We start from the raw sequence: 18,583 nt of genomic DNA, 5'->3' as shown, positions 1-18,583 counted from the left end.
ATCCTAACCACATATTAAGTTACATCACCAGAAAGCAGTGCAAATAGACTTATATCATCTCAGATTTGCACAGAAATGCTGGTACAGAGTCACAATTTAATGTTATGTTCTAGGATACAATTAAGAAGTATCCACTTGAAGAATGTTTATCTTTTGAAAAACAATAAAGTAAGAATACCAATTTCGGTGTTACTAACCCTACCCGGCATAAGGATAGATATACACGCTAGAAATTTATTCTAGAATACTGAGCGTGGAAAAAAGAGAACCTTTTTTTTTTTTTTTTTAAGTCAGAATGTGTATGTTTTCTTTCTTTTTACCCAACAATGAGAACTGAATGACCCTATATTTTCCCCCTTTGTCCTAGCTGCCAGGAAGCTAAAAGTTAAATTTATTGCCCTATTAATGAAACTAATTCACTTCAAGTTCTTGATCCATTTATCTCATTCTTCTGTCAATTTTTAAATCTTTCTCTCTATTGTTTTTATATTTAATAGTCATTTAAAAAGATCTTTTAGGGCCGGCCCCGTGGCTTAGCGGTTAAGTGCGCTCGCTCCGCTGCTGGCGGCCCGGGTTCAAATCCCGGGCGTGCACCGACGCACTGCTTCTCCGGCCATGCTGAGGCCACGTCCCACATACAGCAACTAGAAGGATGTGCAGCTATGACATACAACTATCTACTGGGGCTTTGGGGGAAAAAAAATAAAATAATTAAAAAAAAATTATAAAAAGATCTTTTATATTGCAAATTATCTCAAAATGTCTATACAAGGAGGCATTAAGGTATCAAAAATCTCTAAGTAGTGAAAGTCTGTATAATAATGCCTTATAACTCTCTTAGCCTTTAACATCTTTTGTTCAGTGCTGTAATCCCAGTACCCAGGATGGAACTTGGCACAGGTAGGTGCTCCATAAATAATTGTTAAATGAATGAATAAGTGAGCAAATTTGTTTCACAAGTGTATGTGTCACTTCCTCATGAGTCATTATTTGAATAAAGCTAGAGTTTATGAATTCTTTTAGGTTACTGAGATATATGAGATAAAGATATTGAGATAAATATATGCTCCCAAGAAATGGCAGCTTTGGCACATACTAAGAATGGTCACTTTACCTGGATGCAAGAGATCTTGGAATAACAATGGTGATTCTCGTCCATTCTTCAAAGTCCCCCGTGCGATACACAGTGGGCTCACTCAGTTCTCTGGAGTTTCCTTCACATCCTTTGCCTGCAGAAGCTGGGTAACAGCCTTCTTTTACCAGAAACCAGGACATACCAGCATCATGAGAGTACTGAAGAAGAACTGGGGCAGCACTGCTGAATTGATTGGCACACCCAATGTTTAGCTGTTAAAAGGAAGGACAGAGTTATACAAGGTTTTGGTTCCAAGTCATTATTTAACAAATTAAGTGCTACAGCAGCCAGGGCCCTTTCTACTGAGTCTGCATTAAATTTATAGTGATAGGACACTCAGCTCAGTTCCAACCAGGACCCTTCCACAGGTTCTGCAAATCTTTGTTTAGGCAAGTAATAGGTGCTTTTTAATAGAAAGCTGGACCAGTTGCCCATTTTGTGGATTTCTTGGGATTATAGGAAGGAAGAGAGAAGCACAGATGTGATGCTAGAGCCTTGGACAAAAGATAAGAAGCCAGGAAACCACTTTCTTCTCATTTTCCAGACAGTATAAACAAAGGGAAGCAGAAGATGAAGAGCTAACCTCTTCAGAATACAAGGTTACCTGAAGAGAGGGCTGTCCTCTCTGCTTTCAGTGGAACAAGCATCTTTATTTTGTTTTCTTGTAAAAGCTCAGTAAGAAATCATTGTCAACTTAGATGAAAGAGCTAAGTTTCTATCACAGCATCAAATAAGCAACATAATCCAGAAATAAAACTGCTACTGTTCTGTGCACTTGTGTAGAGGTTTGTCATCATAGAATTAACAACGTTAAAAAGAATTGTAAAAGAATGCAACCTAAATCCCAATGTCCTCGCACAACTGTTTTTATTTTTCTGTTTTCTTTTCTAATCTTTATAAGGAAGTATATATTTTGGTGGTATAGTTGAAGTTATCACATTTCTAGAATTTTCCTCCTACTTTCTATTTAGCTTATTATTTTGTTATTACACGCAGCATTGCAAAGAATATATCTTTTTTTCCTTCTGTTAGTTTGTTTTCACCAGATAAATTCATAGGAGCAGTATTACTGAGTCAAAATGTAGAATCACTTTAAATTTTCTATTTATATGTGTTCATTTTTAATTGAGTTAAAATGAATCGGTTTTACTACAGCATTGAATATTATTCTAGTTTAAGATAGTTTCTTTCTAAATTAATAAATGTATAAATGGTTTTATTACTTTGAGTTTACATTTTTTTTTGATACTTACAAATGTCAAACTTTTCCTGATATTTATTTAATTACATGCTGTCTTATATGAATGATCTAGTCATATCTTGTTTTATTTGTTGGTTGGAGCCACTAAAGAATTTTATTGTATAAGATTTTATAAATAAGAATAGTCAAATTTTATAGAAAAAAATTGAAGAAAGTACTCAAAAGAACATGATCATGACCAAAGAATAAAGGATGAAGGAAAGGTAAAGCCATAGGCAAATAATATTAGGCCAGAGCTCAAGAGGTCAACCAGTTGATCCTTGTGACTATAACGTAGCTTGATCCAGTCTTTCAAAAGAAGATTCCATATTTTCTTTATTTCCATATTCAGACCTAGGAAGCATCTCTCAGAAGGATTTACAATTTGGCTAGTAGAAATTTTATTGTGATTCATTTATCCAAGTTCATATAGCAAAATGTCAAGAATCTAAGTAAAGACTTGACCCTCTGAGATGCATGATTAACTCTTCTAATACAAACTCCTTTCATTACATTGCCCAATAGTAAGCATAGCCTTCGGTTGGCATGTGGTGAGAGTAGTCACACTGGGCACACATAGTTGGCTCTTTGTCTTGGACCTCTGAGGACTGCCATTGTTTCTAAAGTAGGCAAGTCACTGGAACTTTCAGTTCTGTGACAAGTTTGTGCTTTTTTTTTTTTTCTCTTGAGGAAGATTGGCCCTGAGCTAACATCTGTGCCAATCTTCCTCTATTTTGTATACGGGATGCTGCGACAGCACGGCTTGGTGAGCAGTGTATAGGTCCATGCCCAGGATCCAAACCCACGAACCCCAGGCCGCCGAAGCAGAGCATGTGAACTTAACCACTATGCCACCAGGCTGGCCCTTGAGCTTTTTTTTTCACTATTATTATTTTTTTTATTGACCATTTTGCCTGCCTCTTAACTGTTGATGTTTTCTAGAATTCAATTTGGCTTTCTTATCTTTTTACTCTATACATGCTCCTTAAGTTCATTCATAATCATAATTTCAAATTCCTTCTAAATACCTATGACTTCCAGATAAGGCCTCTCTCGGGCTCTCTGGACAATGTACATAACTGCTTCCTGTGCATTTCCACTTCAGCAGTCCACAGGCATCCCTAACTCCACATGTCCATGTCTGTTATCATCCACCACCCTAAAACAAATCCTCCTCTCCCTGTATTTCCAGTTTCAGTGACTGGAGCCAGCAATGTGGGAGTTATTCTAGAATCCATTCTATCACCCAACAGGTCACCAAAACCTGGTGACTCTACCCCTTTAGCATCTCTCAGGTCTACCTACTTATCTGTATATCCCATGCTATGCCTTAATCTGGCCTCCTCATTTCTTACTTTGATGACTGCTTTAGCATCCTTACTTTACTCAAAATATATTCAACAATCTGAACATTTCTCTCTGCCTCCTCCACTATTACACAGTCCAAGTTCCCATTATCTCTTACTTGGATCATTGCAATAGCTGCCCAGCTGGTCTTTCTGTCTCTGCCCATGCATCTGCCAGTTTACTCCCCAACACAGTCACTAGAGTGATTCATTAAAAGTCTAAGTCAGAGTATATCACTCTTCTGCTAGCCATTTTATTCAGAGCAGAAGCCGAAGTCTGACCTTATTTTTTCCTACCTGTCTCCTTTTTTTGACTCTCTTTGCTCTAGTGACAATGGTGTCCTAGTGGTTTCTTGAACTTTTCCAAGCACACTCCTATTGCAAGGTCTTTGTAGTTTTTGTTCCCTGTGTCTGGAATGCTCTTTCCCAAGTAGCTGCTTGACTTACTTCTTTACCTTTCATAGGTTTCAGTTTAAAAGTCATTAGTGAGGCTAACTTGACAACCCTTTATAAAATAGTAACCACCCTTACTACCCTAGTCCATACTCTCTATTCCTATTTATTTTCATAGCTTAGAACAGAGCCTAGCATGTAGTAGAGGCCTTACAAATATTTGCTGAATAAATGGATGAATGTACTTGTTGATTCCAGTTTCCCCTCCAGTTAAGTCAACAGAATGATCTTTCTAAAACACAGGTTTGATTCTCACACTCAGTGCATTAAAATTTTTACATGACTCACTGCTCTTGGGTTAACGTCCATCCATCCATCCAGCCAGCCATCCATTTATTCAACTAACAGATATTTCTGGAGCACCTGCCATGTATCAGGCACTATGCCAGGTGCTCCCATATCATCCAGAACCTATTTCTACTACAGAACTCCTGTGACTGTATTGTGACTGTTCACTTTTCTGGCTCACTTGTAGTTTCTGAGCTCCTTGAGAGATAGGGCCATATTTTTCATCTCTATATTCCTGGCACCTAGTGTTTGACACATGGCAGGCAGTCACAAATAATTTACCAGCACTGGGCATATTTGTACAAATGACACCAAGTTCTTGTTACAGATTTTAAATATACGTTAATTATCAATCCCCAAGTGACTCATATTACATATCTATTAACAACTAGTAAGCACAAATCAGTAGTTTTCTGCTGATGTGATTTGAGAATTGAGATTTTTCTTAGGCATTAGGTGTTCTTGCTGGTTTTTTAAGTACTTGCACCATTTAATAATGTTTTCTTTATTTAGCTTTTTTAAACTTCAGAATACCATCTTGCAGAACTTAACACCCACACTATCATGATTTTGTGACTAATTAAATAGAAAAGGTGTTAGATGAGAAACAGCATAGTAGTCTGGCAATGTATTTGCTACTGCTGTTATTTTGTTACTATTTTAGGCAGCACCAACAAACTAATATAGAGTCATATACTGTTATTAATGGTTTTTCCATTGCAGTTTAGCGTCAAAATCTAAATAGAGAAGGATAACATTTCACTAATCATTTTATTTATGACTAACTTCTTTGTTTACAGGTCTGTGGAAATTATATTTGAAGAGCTGCCTATAAACATCTGATCTCTTTAATAATTCCATTTGTAAATTATTTAGCATCTGCATCCTGCCGTTATGTAAGGAACATGTAGTTCTGCTGGCTCATTAAAACTGCATTACTTTCGACCCCAGAATTCACCAATGGGATTTTATTATAAACACAATAAAATTTTGATTAGAGTTCTGAAAAAAGAGCTTGTCAAAGTGAATACTTGCTATACATGTTGACATGTTATCACAGTGCTGAAAAACAACAAGCTTTTAAGAGAGCAACAATAGTTAAAGTAAAAATTTACTGAATCAAAGGAAGAGAAATTGTTTGAAAATACTATAGTAAAAACATAAAATAACTCATAAGTCTAAAAAGCACCAGTAAGCTGAAAAGGAGAACTTATCCATCACCATTCAGAAGTATGGCATTCATTAAGTCACAATCAGATTGAAATCCTAGAAGTCAATTTTCTTTTTAATTCTGGTAGAGTTCCACGAGCACTTAAAGAAATGTAATGACACAGCCTCAACTTCTGAGGCTCATTAAAATCTGACAAGCTCTTTTCCTTATGGGTAGAGGTAAAAAGCTTTGCCATTCTAAGATTGTTGAACCTCTGTTCGAGTCCCTTCTTTAATAGAATGTGAAATTTTTATGTTCTTTGTGAATTCCACTTATAAATCTGGAAGCTGTTTTGCTCCTTAACCTGCCATGGGAAGAAGTTTGTGCATAAATACCTTGAACTGTAGCACATATCCAGGTTTCAGAGTCAAATCTCGAGTTACTGCAAATCGATCCCCATCTGATTTTCCAAATACCATGGCTGATGGCGTGGCAGAGCAGAAAGTTTCATTTTTAACCATTCCTTCATTAGCCAACATCAACCACACACTCATCTGATTCATAGGGTAATCAAAAGCTGGCTTCTCATAGAAGTTCTAATAGAAACAATACAAACAACAAAGAAAGGCAATTTGATAGCTTTGAAAACAAGAAAGGAATTTTCAGTTCATGACATGCAGGGCCATGTACCATTTATATTTCTAGGAAAATACAGTAGAATCTCTAAATTAACTTATTTTTTTTACTGCCATGAAATTTTCTCCTGATGATTTAAGAACTGAAAATATTTTGCCACTGTGTTTCTAATCATTTTATAAACACACTAATAATCGTGCTTGATGACTTGGCCAGACTTCAGTCTTTTTTATTTTTATTTTTTTGTGAGGAAGATCAGCCCTGAGCTAACATCCATGCCAATCCTCCTCTTTTTGCTGAGGAAGACTGGCCCTCGGCTCACATCTGTGCCCATCATCCTCCACTTTATGTGGGATGCCACCACAGCATGGCCTGACAAGCGGTGCGTCGGTGCGCGCCCAGGATCCAAACCCCGGGCTGCCGCAGTGGAGCGCGTGCACTTAACCTCTATGTCACTGGGCCTGCCCCTTTATTTTATTTTTTTTACATCTAAATACTCTGTGAACTAGTAGCATTGAGAGGTAATAAAAAAATTAAGTGCAAACACAGAAAACTAAATTACATGGTCAAGTGTCAAGCACGAAATCCTTGGGGGAAGTGAGTAGTTCCTTAATCCCAACCACTTTTACAATTCTCTGTCTTCTTGGAGTTCAGACACATGAGAAGTACCTGGGGTAAAGTTGGGTTGACAACTGGGATGATCTGCTTTTGCTTCTCTGAGAGAATGATGATGTCATCGACTGCCCACTGGTCATAGTCCTCCCCTGAGAACACAGGCTGCCACCAGCGGAACCTGGTGCAAGGGGTCTTGGCAGCCGCTGGGAGCTCCAGATAGACAAATCTGCGCAAAAACAAATCACTTATGGTTGGGAAAGCAAAAGCTGTGTTTTTCTTAGCAGCTGTTAAAATAACAGTAGCAGCAACAAGAGAAAGTTTAGTTTTGTTTGATCACTTGATATTTTTGAAAAGTTTCTACATTTAGACAGATCAGACAAGAGGTTTAGAGTGGTCAGCAAGGTTAGTTCTGGTCATGTTTATTCCATTTGGAACTGTCTTTTGGAGGCAAATATTTCAACTGAGTTTGATTCCCTAAACAATGTGTTTTGACTACCGCGACAATGGTCAAAACACTTTCAAGAAATACCTAGAAAAACTGTTCCTTTGTCTGTTATTACATTAAAATAGCATTTAAAATTTTTTCAAAGCAGTTCTTACTTATTGTGGGAAAATGTAAATACACATTAAAAATGAAACATAAGCCACCCATAATCTACTGCATGGGGTTGGCCTCTGTTAACATTTTGATGTATATCATTAAAGCATGTTTTACATAGATGAGATATGCATAATTTGCTATCTCACAGTTTAAAATTTAACATTATAACATAAGCACATTCTCATGTCAGTAAAATTGTTTAAGATCATTTTACTGTCCATATAATTTTTCATCACACAGACATGCTATTATTTATTTCACCTTTCCCTATTATAAGTAATTCTGTACTGAAAATCTTTATGCATAAAGCTTTATCTATACCTAAGTTTATGCCTTTAGGGAAGATTCCTAGAAACAGAATTACCAGGTCAAATAAACTGGCCATGTTTAAGGCTCTTGATTTTTCCAAATTCCTTTCTGGAAGGGTCATAACGGTTTTTAGGATGACATGAGAGAGCACCTGTCTTCCTGCTCCCAGGTGGAGAGAGCACTTGGTGTTATCATTAAAAAAATGACCATTTGACTGTTGAAAAATGGCATCCTTTTTATTACAACAGAGTTGGATATTATTCATATTTTATTAAACATCTGTGTTTCCTCTTTTGTAACATCTACTCATTCCTTTCACCCATTTTTCTATTGGGATCTTAGTGTTTTTCTTCATAGTAATTTGTATAAGTTCCTTAAGGAACACTGACCCTCTCTCACATTTATTGCAAATATTTTCTCAGTTTGTTTTCCTTCTTTTCATTCCTGTTTTCTTTGACGTATGTGTTACATGTGTATGTAGTTTTACATTTACATGTAGCATATTTCTATGTAAACAGTCCTTTTCTTTGTTAACTCCTCCAATGAATTTATGTCTAGAACGTTTAGATCTTTTAAATCTAAATGTTTAAATTTTTAACAGTTTTTGATGATGTAAGGTGAAAATCTAAATAGATATTATCCCCCAAATGCCTACCCATTTTTTTCTAACACTACCTGATAGAATAACCATTTCTTTCTCATTGATAGTTGATGTGTCTTTTTACACATATCTGAGTCAATTTCTGGGTCATCTATTTGGCTTCATTGTTTGTTCTATCCATACATGAGTATCATTCCATTTTAATTATTTAGGTTACAGAATATGTCTTAATATCATATAGGGCATTCCTCTATTTTTTTCCCCCAAATTTTAAGCTGTTTTTGCTAGTTTATATTTCTAGATATAGAGCTACCCTCCAAAAAAAATACCACTAGGATTTTGATTGAAATTGCATTAAACGTAAATTAAGAGATATCTTCATATCACAATATTCAGTTTTCCCATCCAAGGATGCTGTATTATTTCCCATTTATTTGTTTTCTTTTATATCTCTGAAGGAAGTTTTGAGGTTTTGTAGTTTTCTTTATGTAGATTCTCAGAATTATTTGTTAAAGTTATTCCTTATATTTATTTGCCACCATGAATGGAGTCTTTCTCTGATATCTCCCAACTCAGAATTTCTTAACCATTTTAGTGTCACAGACTCTTTGAGAATCTGGTGCAGGCTTCAGGACCTAAAGAAAAATTCCCATAAAAACACTGAATATTTCTGGAATTTGTAAAAGCTATTGAAGTTTTCTTTGTCTATACAGTTACCTAGCCACTTCACTGAACTCTCAATAATTTCCAGATTGACAATTATATTACTTGGGAAAAGTAATTTGAGTTATTTAAAATTGTTGTTTAAACCAGTATGGCAACATTATCAATCCCCACTCTACTGTGCTGCATCTGGGAAAATATCACCAGGCTCCACCTCCCACTCACCATCCCAGACTTTTTCTCTGGATGTTATGTCTCTCGTTTTACCCAGTTGCCTCTTCTCTGGTTTCTGCCTCTCCTCTGTGTCCCTTAGAAGAAACACTGTTGGTTGGTCTATCTGCATGTCTACTTGTGTTGTATTATGAAAAGTTATATAACTTTTAAATGACCCAGTGTTTTAAAACAACAAACTTAACGAACCTTCAATCTACAAAATAGGTATATTTTAAGTAGCATGTTTAAAATATACTTAACTTGTAAGAATTAATCCATATATTCTTCGATAATATATTTCCTTTCAATAAAACAAGGTTCAGTTGTAAAATGCAAAACAGGACAACTTTAGCAATGTTAAAGCTTAATAATGATTGGTGGTCAACATATACAAAGAAAAAACGTCTTTGTGTTAAAGTGCAAATACAGAGATTATAAAAAAGGAATCTACTCTAAAAGTGATATCCTTGAGTAGATCTTAATGACATTCATATAAATATAAAGTACAAATACAGAATTTCAAAACTACATAATTACAAAAGAACTAAATTTAAGTATACATAAATACAATGATTTCTTGGTATAGGTATTAGTATTAGACAGGAGTCATTTTCCCAAATTCCTTAACAGTCATTGCCCACGACTTTTTATTACATACATTCCCCATCCATCAAAATAAAGACAAGGATGAACCAGGGAGAAATTTTCAAAAATCGAGCTCCACAGACTCATTCATATGCTGTCTAGGATTAGCCCTGGGTGCAGCCATATGAAAACTTCTAACAAAATCCATCTTGCTGTCAAATCTAACAGACGAACATATTTTGTGTGTGTATTGAAAAAACCTGCAAACGGGAAAAACGAGCTTGGAACATCCCTACATGACAGAGTTTCTTTGAGAAAACAGTGGTCAATTATCTTGCTTTTCTTCTAGTCACTATTTTTCTCAAATTCTTTTAAAATTCAAACATGAATACAAATGCTTTCTGTCCAGAAACTTAAATGAAATGAAATCTTTATATATTGGGCTATCATTCCTGTCAGATATTTATGAGTTTGTCTATTTTTGCAACAGTTAATGACATATTGGAAACACCTCGACAACAAGGTAATCTTTACCATTCCTGGAAGCCACTGGAAGGCCATCAGGGGGTGGTTACCTGGGTTTGCTGAAGTCTGAGAAGTACATCTCCGCCAACAGATGCCACTGGATGCCCCCGTTGTTGCTGTACTGAAGGAGGACGCCTTCCTCTCTGCTGTCGGGCTGGTTGCATGCAGCACTCTCTCCGCCTATCTGGATGTAGAACTGGACGAAGTCCACCCAAGAGGTATCCAGATCCCAGCTCACCAACTGTCTTTTGCCAGCCTTTCCAAAAGACAGAAGAATCACAGATCCAATCACCTGGGAGCTCTGTGGCATTTTGTTGTTTCGGTTTCAAATTCATATGAGCATCCTAGCACCATGTGGAGATGATTTTGTCCCCATTTATTGTTGAGAGAAGCAAGTTATGCCATTGAATTGTCTCTGCTCTGGTTATGGTAACTGTTTCTGGATACATTCGATTAGTCTCTACATCACTGGTTCTCAGACTTTGTTACAAGAAGACTTAGGAACTGCTAATTATACCAGAGTATTCAAAAGCAAAATTAATTTTAATTAATAAAAATAAAGCAAAATTAATTTTAATTAAAACACTCCAATATTTGCTTTGTAAATCTCCTCCAGGCACAGTAATGGGGCAGAAAGACCATACACTTTGAAATCAGTTGGAGCTGAGTTTGAATCTCAGCCCATTATTCATACTGTTCACTAGCTGTGTGACCTTTCTGAGCTTCCATTTTCCTCAAAACTATATCATGGGTAATAATACCTTCCCTATAGGGTGTTGTGACAATTGGGTGAAATAACATGCTGCATGTAACTTGCCTAGCACTCAGCCTGCCTTCCTGAGAGAACACCCTCTCCAGAGATATGACCTGACCATTCTTTCACGCGATGAAAAGTGAAACAGGCAAGATAGAAACTTCTTGACAAAAAGAAAGAGTGCTCGAGTCTCTCAGGCTCCCAGTCAGTCAGTCTGAGTCTGTCTGTCTCTCTCTCTCTCTCTTTCCCTGTCTCTATCTCTACCTCTATTTCTTGGAAATAGGTTGGGAGGAATCACTTAAGTTTTTGCAACCACTGAATGTTCTCTTTGTGTCTTAAAAATTTCCTCAAATCCAGCAACTTCCTTCCTTTGCTTGGTGTGTCCCCTGCATGTCACAGTCCTGTTGTGAGGTGTTAGATAGAAATTGACAAGGTTTACCATCATCCTTGTTGTGTGTAAATGGTTTCATGCTAATTGGACTGAAAAAAGGTTTGCTCCTGAGATTCCTCCACCAAACACATTCTGCCAAAGCTAACCCATGGCCTGCACTGAAGGAGTTCAATTAAAAGTTGGGAAGAAAAACTGAGATAGGATACACAGTAGAGAGAAAAACACCCCTTCCCCTTATAACTTAAACCCAAATCTAATCCACTAAGTTAATTAAGAAAGAGTTTCAGTTATTAGAAGTCACAGGGGAAACACTTGGGGCTAATTAAAAGCATACATTGTTACTGATAAATTTAGAGCCAATTAAGGGTTTCAAAAGAAACAAGGGGGCCAGCAAAACGAGAACTGAAATTAATCCTGAGACAGGAACTCATTCTTTGGAACTCTCAATTTTAAGTATGTATTTGAGGAAATCTTAAAAGTAATATGCATTTTCAACGTGTTATATGCGCTTTTCATTTTTCCTGTCGTTGATTTGAAATAATGTAAGTGAGAAACACCTCAGAGATTATTATAATCTGGCCTAGAATTTTTACGCCTCAGGATCATTACAGGAAGAATGATTTTGAGAAGAAAAACTACAGAACCTAGCTGGTCAATTTCAATCCAGCAAACTTCTTTGAAAAACTTGGCATGTGGAAGTGAGCCAGGAGGATAAAGATCTGAGGTGAGGAGAATTATAAAAATCCAATTATCACAATTAGCTGGGTGGAATGATCGGTCTATTGTGAAACTCATAGAGCAGTGTTGTTCTTCCAGGAGACTAAGGTGTTGGTCTACAGAGGTTTTCAAAAAGTGTTTTGTGGGGTTTTTGTAAATGGTGGAAAATGTCATACAAATGCTTGGTTTGGCACTGAAGATGTTTTTTCCTAGAGAATAGCATAAATCATTTTCTTTTATTCAGTGACTTGAAATACTGAACATAGTTTTAAAGGGAGGGAAAAAAAAAAAGGAAATGGCTCATGGCAAACTTTTTGCCAGAGTTTAAAATTTAATGTAACACATGCTTTGCAGTTTATCTATTATACCATGATCAATGTATTTATGTGTGTATGTGTAGACATATATACACATGCAACGTGTGTGCACGTGTATGCTGGAGTAATAAGTTAAGGATCTGTCATTCCTGGAGTGTGGAAAACACCCTCTAATTTCCCCCCAACCTTCTAGGTTAAAAGGGTTCATTGCTACTCTCATACACTGCTGGTGGGAGTGCAAACTGGTGCAGCCACTATGGAAAACAGTATGGAGATTCCTCAAAAAATCAAGGATAGAACTACCATATGATCCAGCTATTCCACCGTTGGGTATTTATCCAAAGAACTTGAAAACACCAATTTGTAAAGATACATGCACTCCTGTGTTCATTGCAGCGTTATTCACAATAGCCAAGACTTGGAAGCAACCTAAGTGCCCATCGAGGGACAAATGGATAAAGAAGATGTGGTATATATACACAATGGAATACTACTCAGCCATAAGAAACGATGAAATCCAGCCATTTGTGACAACATGGATGGACATTGAGGGTATTATGCAAAGTGAAATAAGTCAGAGGGAGAAGGTCAAATACCGTATGATTTCCTTCATTAAGTAGTAGATAATAACAACAATAAACAAACACATAGGGACAGAGATTGGACTGGTGGTTAGCAGAGGGGAAGGAGGGAGGGAGGAGGGTGAAAGGGATAATTCGGTACATGTGTGTGGTGATGGGTTCTAATTAGTATTTTGGTGGTGAACATGATGTAATCTATGCAGAAATAGAAGTATAATGATGTACACCTGAAATTTTTACAGTGTTATAAACCAATGTTACTGCAATAAACAAAAAATTAAAAAAAAATGGTTCATTGCTTTAAGGATTTAGATAAAACAAAATAAATTTTAAAGGTAATGCCTTCAGAATCCAGAGCTTTTATAAGAAAACCTCTAAATTACTTCATAAAACTTCATCTTTGGGGCCAGCCCGGTGGTGCAGGCGGTTAAGTGCGAGCACTCTGCTGCTGGCGGCCCAGGGTTCGCCGGTTCGGATCCCGGGCGCGCATACAACACACTGCTTGGCAAGCCATGCTGTGGCGGCGTCCCATATAAAGTCGAGGAAGATGGGCACAGATGTTAGCCCAGGGCCAGTCTTCCTCAGCAAAAAAAAAAAAAAGAGGAGGATTGGCAGATGTTAGCACAGGGCTGATCTTCCTCACCAAAAAAAAAAAACTTCATCTTTTGCCTCCCACTAAATCTTCTTTAATCGAAATGCTGCTAGAATAATAATTCTACTATATTTATTTGAAAATAACCATTTCTTTAGAACCTTGTATTTTCCAATTTTCTTTCATTTGTTCATTCATTCCTTTCTTCAACAAATAATTATTGGTTACCAATTATACCAGGCAGGATACGATGTGTTATAAAAACAAACTTGAAAGAAGAGTTCGTGGATACGTGCAGTGACAGTAACAACAACTCAGGGCTGCAGACCAAGTCCTATGCCTTGTTGACCCCCATTTGGTCACATGATCATTTATCAATTCTCCAATCTATTCAGTCCCAAGGTACTTATTGATACGTAAATGCATAGCACATGACAAGCATTTTTGAGTTGAACATCTTATCTAGACTTAACTCAGTAAGTAGGACTCTCTGCATTTTGCTGGGTACTGTGAGAATAAAAATAAAAATATGATCTATATATGTAGAGAAGACAAATGGGAGAACAACTCAAAGAAAGGAGAGATCAGTGTAGTTTGCCATAGTCCCAGAAAGCTCCATGGAGGCAGCAGGATTTGAGCAGAACACTGCAAGGTTTATTGGGATGCACAGATGATGGAAGGCATAATGGTAGGCAGAGAAGACTAAGCAAAGACAGGAAAACTGGCAGAACCTGCGTTGATGAGGATAGCTTCCTGTTTGGAGCAGAGGGCTCATGTTTGGAAAAAGAAAATAAGTTATGTAGTTAGGGCAGCTGTACTGGAGACCATCCTGAACATTTGTGATAGAAAAGTGACAGGATAAAACATGTTTTTAGATAAATTAATCTAGGGTGGTTTGCAAAAGGTCTAAAGAACCCTGCCTTTAGCTTATTGTCCCTTCTCTGTTTCAATCATGCTGCTGTGGGCACTGCCAAACTGTGTATCCCCCTTCTCTGCCAAAGGAGTAAGTACATGACTCTGGCTATGCCAGTCATAGTACACCATTCCCCAGGACACCATGATTGGCCAATCAGAAACCTTCCCCAGATTTTCCTATGGAGCTGCTTAGAAAGCTCTGTGGCCACCGTTCTACTCTTATAATGACAGCTGACGTGAAAGTAGAATCTTCTCTCAAGGAGAGAGTTCTGTGGGCATTTGAATTTCTGGTTCCAGATATCTCTGAGGCCAGTTTCATCTAAGCTGTTCCTGCATTTTGATTACATGAACCAAATTTCCTCCTTTTTGGCTTAAGTTAGTTTCTCTCACTTAGAATTTGAAACATATCTGACACAAGAGAAAAAAGTAAAAAAAAAAAATGATCCTCAGATATTGTGACAAAAATTTAGGGAGAAAGCTGGATTGCGAGGGGAAGATGATTTTACTTTTGAAATGCTGATTGTAAGTTACTGGCAGGGCATATATATGGAAATATTCAATGATAACAATTTGAAATTTATTCTCATAAAATGTAATTATGATAGCTTATTGAGCTATTTCTATGTGCTCAACACTATTTTTTATTCTTTACCTGCATTTACTCACTTAATCCTCCCTACATCCCGCATGAGAAAACTGAGACACAAAAGAGATGTTATAACTCTGCAAGGTGAACCAGTTAACGAGTTTTGGAGCCCAGGTACAAACCCACGTAGTTTGACTCCAGAGATCACCTTGAATTAAGTGGAAGAAATATTAATACATAACCTTTATATGTTTAAAATATCTGGGTGTATGTGCACATTTACTGGGGTGTGTCGGTATATATTGGTTAAGGATTCATAATCTTGTTTTAAAATTGATGCTTATGGGAGACACAATCTTCCAATTTCTGCACAATTATACAGTGTGTCCAGATCTATGCAATGTACATTGGTCACTTATTGACTATTATCTCTAACAATAATGATCAGGGGACCTTCAATGTCAATGGATAAAAAATATCGTTAAATAAAATCCATCCCTGATTATCTATCATTCTCTATCTTGTTTACTTGTTGATTCTTTGTTCTGCACCTGCATCAAAACAAAACCTGTACCTATTTTTGCATTTGCATAAATTAACTTGTTTTGGATTTCTGCCCAAACAGATTCAGCAACATACCATCCCTACATATACCACCCACATCCGTGAACTTGTTAGGTGATGTGGAGTGGGACATTTTCAGTTGTCCTAGAATTGGTGGCTATAGTCCTTGCTGGAAAGAAGTGGTGTTAAGCACCCCACAGTCTAAAGAGAGCTGCCAATAATTAGAGTTAGGTATGTTGCTCAGGTTGGAGAACTGGACCTGCCCCCTCCTTGTCCTTTTGAAGACTACATGAAGAGATGAATTGGAGGAGGGTGGAAGAAAAGAAGGTCCTGCCTAGACTGCAGGGAGGGAGCATAGGGAGGTGGTTCCCCTCCCCCAACCCTAACCAGGCAGCATGGATTGGGAATGTTCTAAGAGAATCAGTCTTAGTGATTCTGGCTGGCACCTCAGTCCCAGTTGGTGCCTATTGACCGGTCTGCCTAACCTGGTGCCGCCACTGGGGAAGCTGAACACTGCAAGAAAAACTTCTATGCAGAGTCTCTCTTATGGACTTCATGTTTGTGTGCCCCCCAAACTCATATGTTGAAAGCTTAACTCCCAAAAAGATGGTATTAGGACGTGGGGCCTTTGGCAGGTAATTAGGTTATAAGGGTGGAATCCTCATGATGGGATTAGTGCGAGGCCTAGGGGCCTCATGAGAGGCCCCTTAGGGGACGTGAGAGGCCTGTTTTTCCTCTCTCTGCTCTCTCCACCATGTGAGGATACAATGAGAAGACGGCCACCTGCAAACCAGGAAGCAGTTCCCAACAGACACTAAGTCTGCTGGTGCCTTGATCTTGGACTTCCCAGCCTGCAGAACTGTGAGAAAAAACTGTTTGCTGTTTAAGCCACTCAATCTATGGTATTTTTGTCATAGTAGCCCAAGTTGACTAAGACAGTCCCAAGTCGGCAGACGCCACCAGCAGCCACCAAATTGAGCCAAAATAGGACCCAAGATGTCTGCTTACCATGGACAGCTGGTCAGTTCCCTAGCAACAGCTCTGTACACCCTCAACCTCACCATTATTCTTTCTTCCTCTAGGCATATTCTTGAGATTAACGGATTGACAAATTTAACAAACACTTACAGAAGTGCTTTCTATGTTAGGCACCGTTCTACATGATTTACAAGTACTAATTTATTTAATCTGCATAATAATCCTAAGGAGGTAGATACTCTTATTATTTCCACTTTACAGATGAGGAAGCTAAGTCACAGAGAAGTTAGGGAATTTGCTCCAAGTCACACAGCTAGGAAGTGGTAGAAGCAGACTGAAACAGGCAGGCTGGCTCCAGAGTCGCTGCTCTAACCTCTAAGCTCCACCACCTCCATCACCTGCTCCCCGCCTCACCCACAGGCCCACACTCTCACACACCCTCCAAAGGCTGGGATGAGAAGAGGCCAAGACCTTGCCCACTCAGAGAGCCTCAAGCCACACACCTGGCTGACACTGGAGGAAAGGAAAGCAGTGAGATTTAAATCAGGTACAAGAGGGGCAGGAGTTTTAAACTGTCCTATCCTGGATCTGTAGTGACCAAAAACAAGCATGAAACTATGAGTTTTCCAAATGCAGTTAAGGGATAGGAATTTTAAAAAGCCCAATTAAAAGCAGGGAATGTGGGGAAGAATAAAACCGTCTCATATTTGTACCTTCTGAGTTCGGACTGCTCCATGAATCAGTCACATATTGACAGAGCCATTGCCCTGATCACTTAGTCCATACCTTAGTCATACCTCAGCCATCGAGTAAGCCCAGCTCTTAGTCCTACCTTGCTGAAATACAGAGACGATCCAGAAGAGATGACCCCACACCCTTGTTCCGGTTTTACAATTTCTCCCCCAATAACTTCCTGCCAGTCAGACTCCCAACCATTCTGGTTCTCAAAATCCGACATAATTGTGGAAGGAAGAGTAGCTTCTGGGCGGCATTCAGTGCCCTGGTATCCCTGGTCACACCTATGGGAGAGGAGGGCCAAGTAAATAAGTCAGAGTCTCATCTGTGAATGCCATGGCCATGCGACCTGCAACGTTTCCTATGTCTCATCTGTGCTCAGGTCTCAGCAATCACACTAGACTTTTCTCTACAGTGTTAATTTGTATAGGGGGCAGTAACAACCTTCAGTTTTTCACACTGCAAACAAATGGATAGAATCCTTTCCGAAAAGAACAGTGCTGTAATGGTAGAATTGAGCCAAGTAGTAATGATGAAGGATATGGGTGTGTGTGTGGGGAGGTGGTGGGGAAGGATAGTGGGATTTTCCTGTAGCTTTAAAAAGTCACATACAAATGTTTGTCTGCTCAGCCAACATGTAACTCTGGCCACGTTTTATAGTTCCTCTTTCTGATTAAATTATGTCTCATTTAGAGTCTTTAAGAACTCGCGTGTGTTCCTATCTCCTCCTCATTAGCGATAATCACCATCTCCCCCTGTATACGACCTTGAGCTTCTGGCAAAGTGCTGTAGGAGAGCGTGTAGCAGCTGTTTGGTGCTTTAAGACTATCAGGGGAAAGAAAGGGAAACAATAGCAAGGCTCTTTTAACTACCAAAGAGGACTTTGGGGTTAATTAATAAACTCTGAAATTTAAACCCAAGAGGTTTAACCTCGTCTTGGGGTTAGATTTTGAAGTTTAGAATATACGGCTTTACACTTATTTAAATGTAACAATATCTTTTACATCCACAGTAAGAACAGAAAGGAAGACCATTTTCTTCTGTCTATTCCATCATTGATCAGTCTCCCTGCATAATTCTGATGACAACTGCT

The 18,583-nt window shown here is 38.1% G+C and overlaps 1 protein-coding gene across 2 annotated transcripts in view; it reads right to left on the bottom strand.

The window, feature by feature from the left end:
• RELN (reelin) overlaps positions 1-18,583 on the bottom strand; it is a 485,778-nt gene that overhangs the window by 103,914 nt on the left and 363,281 nt on the right. For both annotated transcript variants that reach the window (XM_058523829.1, XM_058523821.1), the window contains exons 24-28: positions 17,588-17,774; positions 10,411-10,616; positions 6,918-7,089; positions 6,008-6,208; positions 1,115-1,347 (exon numbers count right to left, since the gene is read on the bottom strand). In XM_058523829.1, the coding sequence (XP_058379812.1) occupies positions 1,115-1,347; positions 6,008-6,208; positions 6,918-7,089; positions 10,411-10,616; positions 17,588-17,774 (999 nt within the window). The remainder of the gene's footprint in view (positions 1-1,114; positions 1,348-6,007; positions 6,209-6,917; positions 7,090-10,410; positions 10,617-17,587; positions 17,775-18,583) is intronic.

Source organism: Diceros bicornis, chromosome 3 (assembly GCF_020826845.1).
Source record: "Diceros bicornis minor isolate mBicDic1 chromosome 3, mDicBic1.mat.cur, whole genome shotgun sequence".
NCBI lineage: Eukaryota > Metazoa > Chordata > Mammalia > Perissodactyla > Rhinocerotidae > Diceros > Diceros bicornis.
The sequence above is the reverse complement of the archived record's forward strand: the minus strand, read 5'-3'. Positions and strand labels throughout refer to the sequence as shown.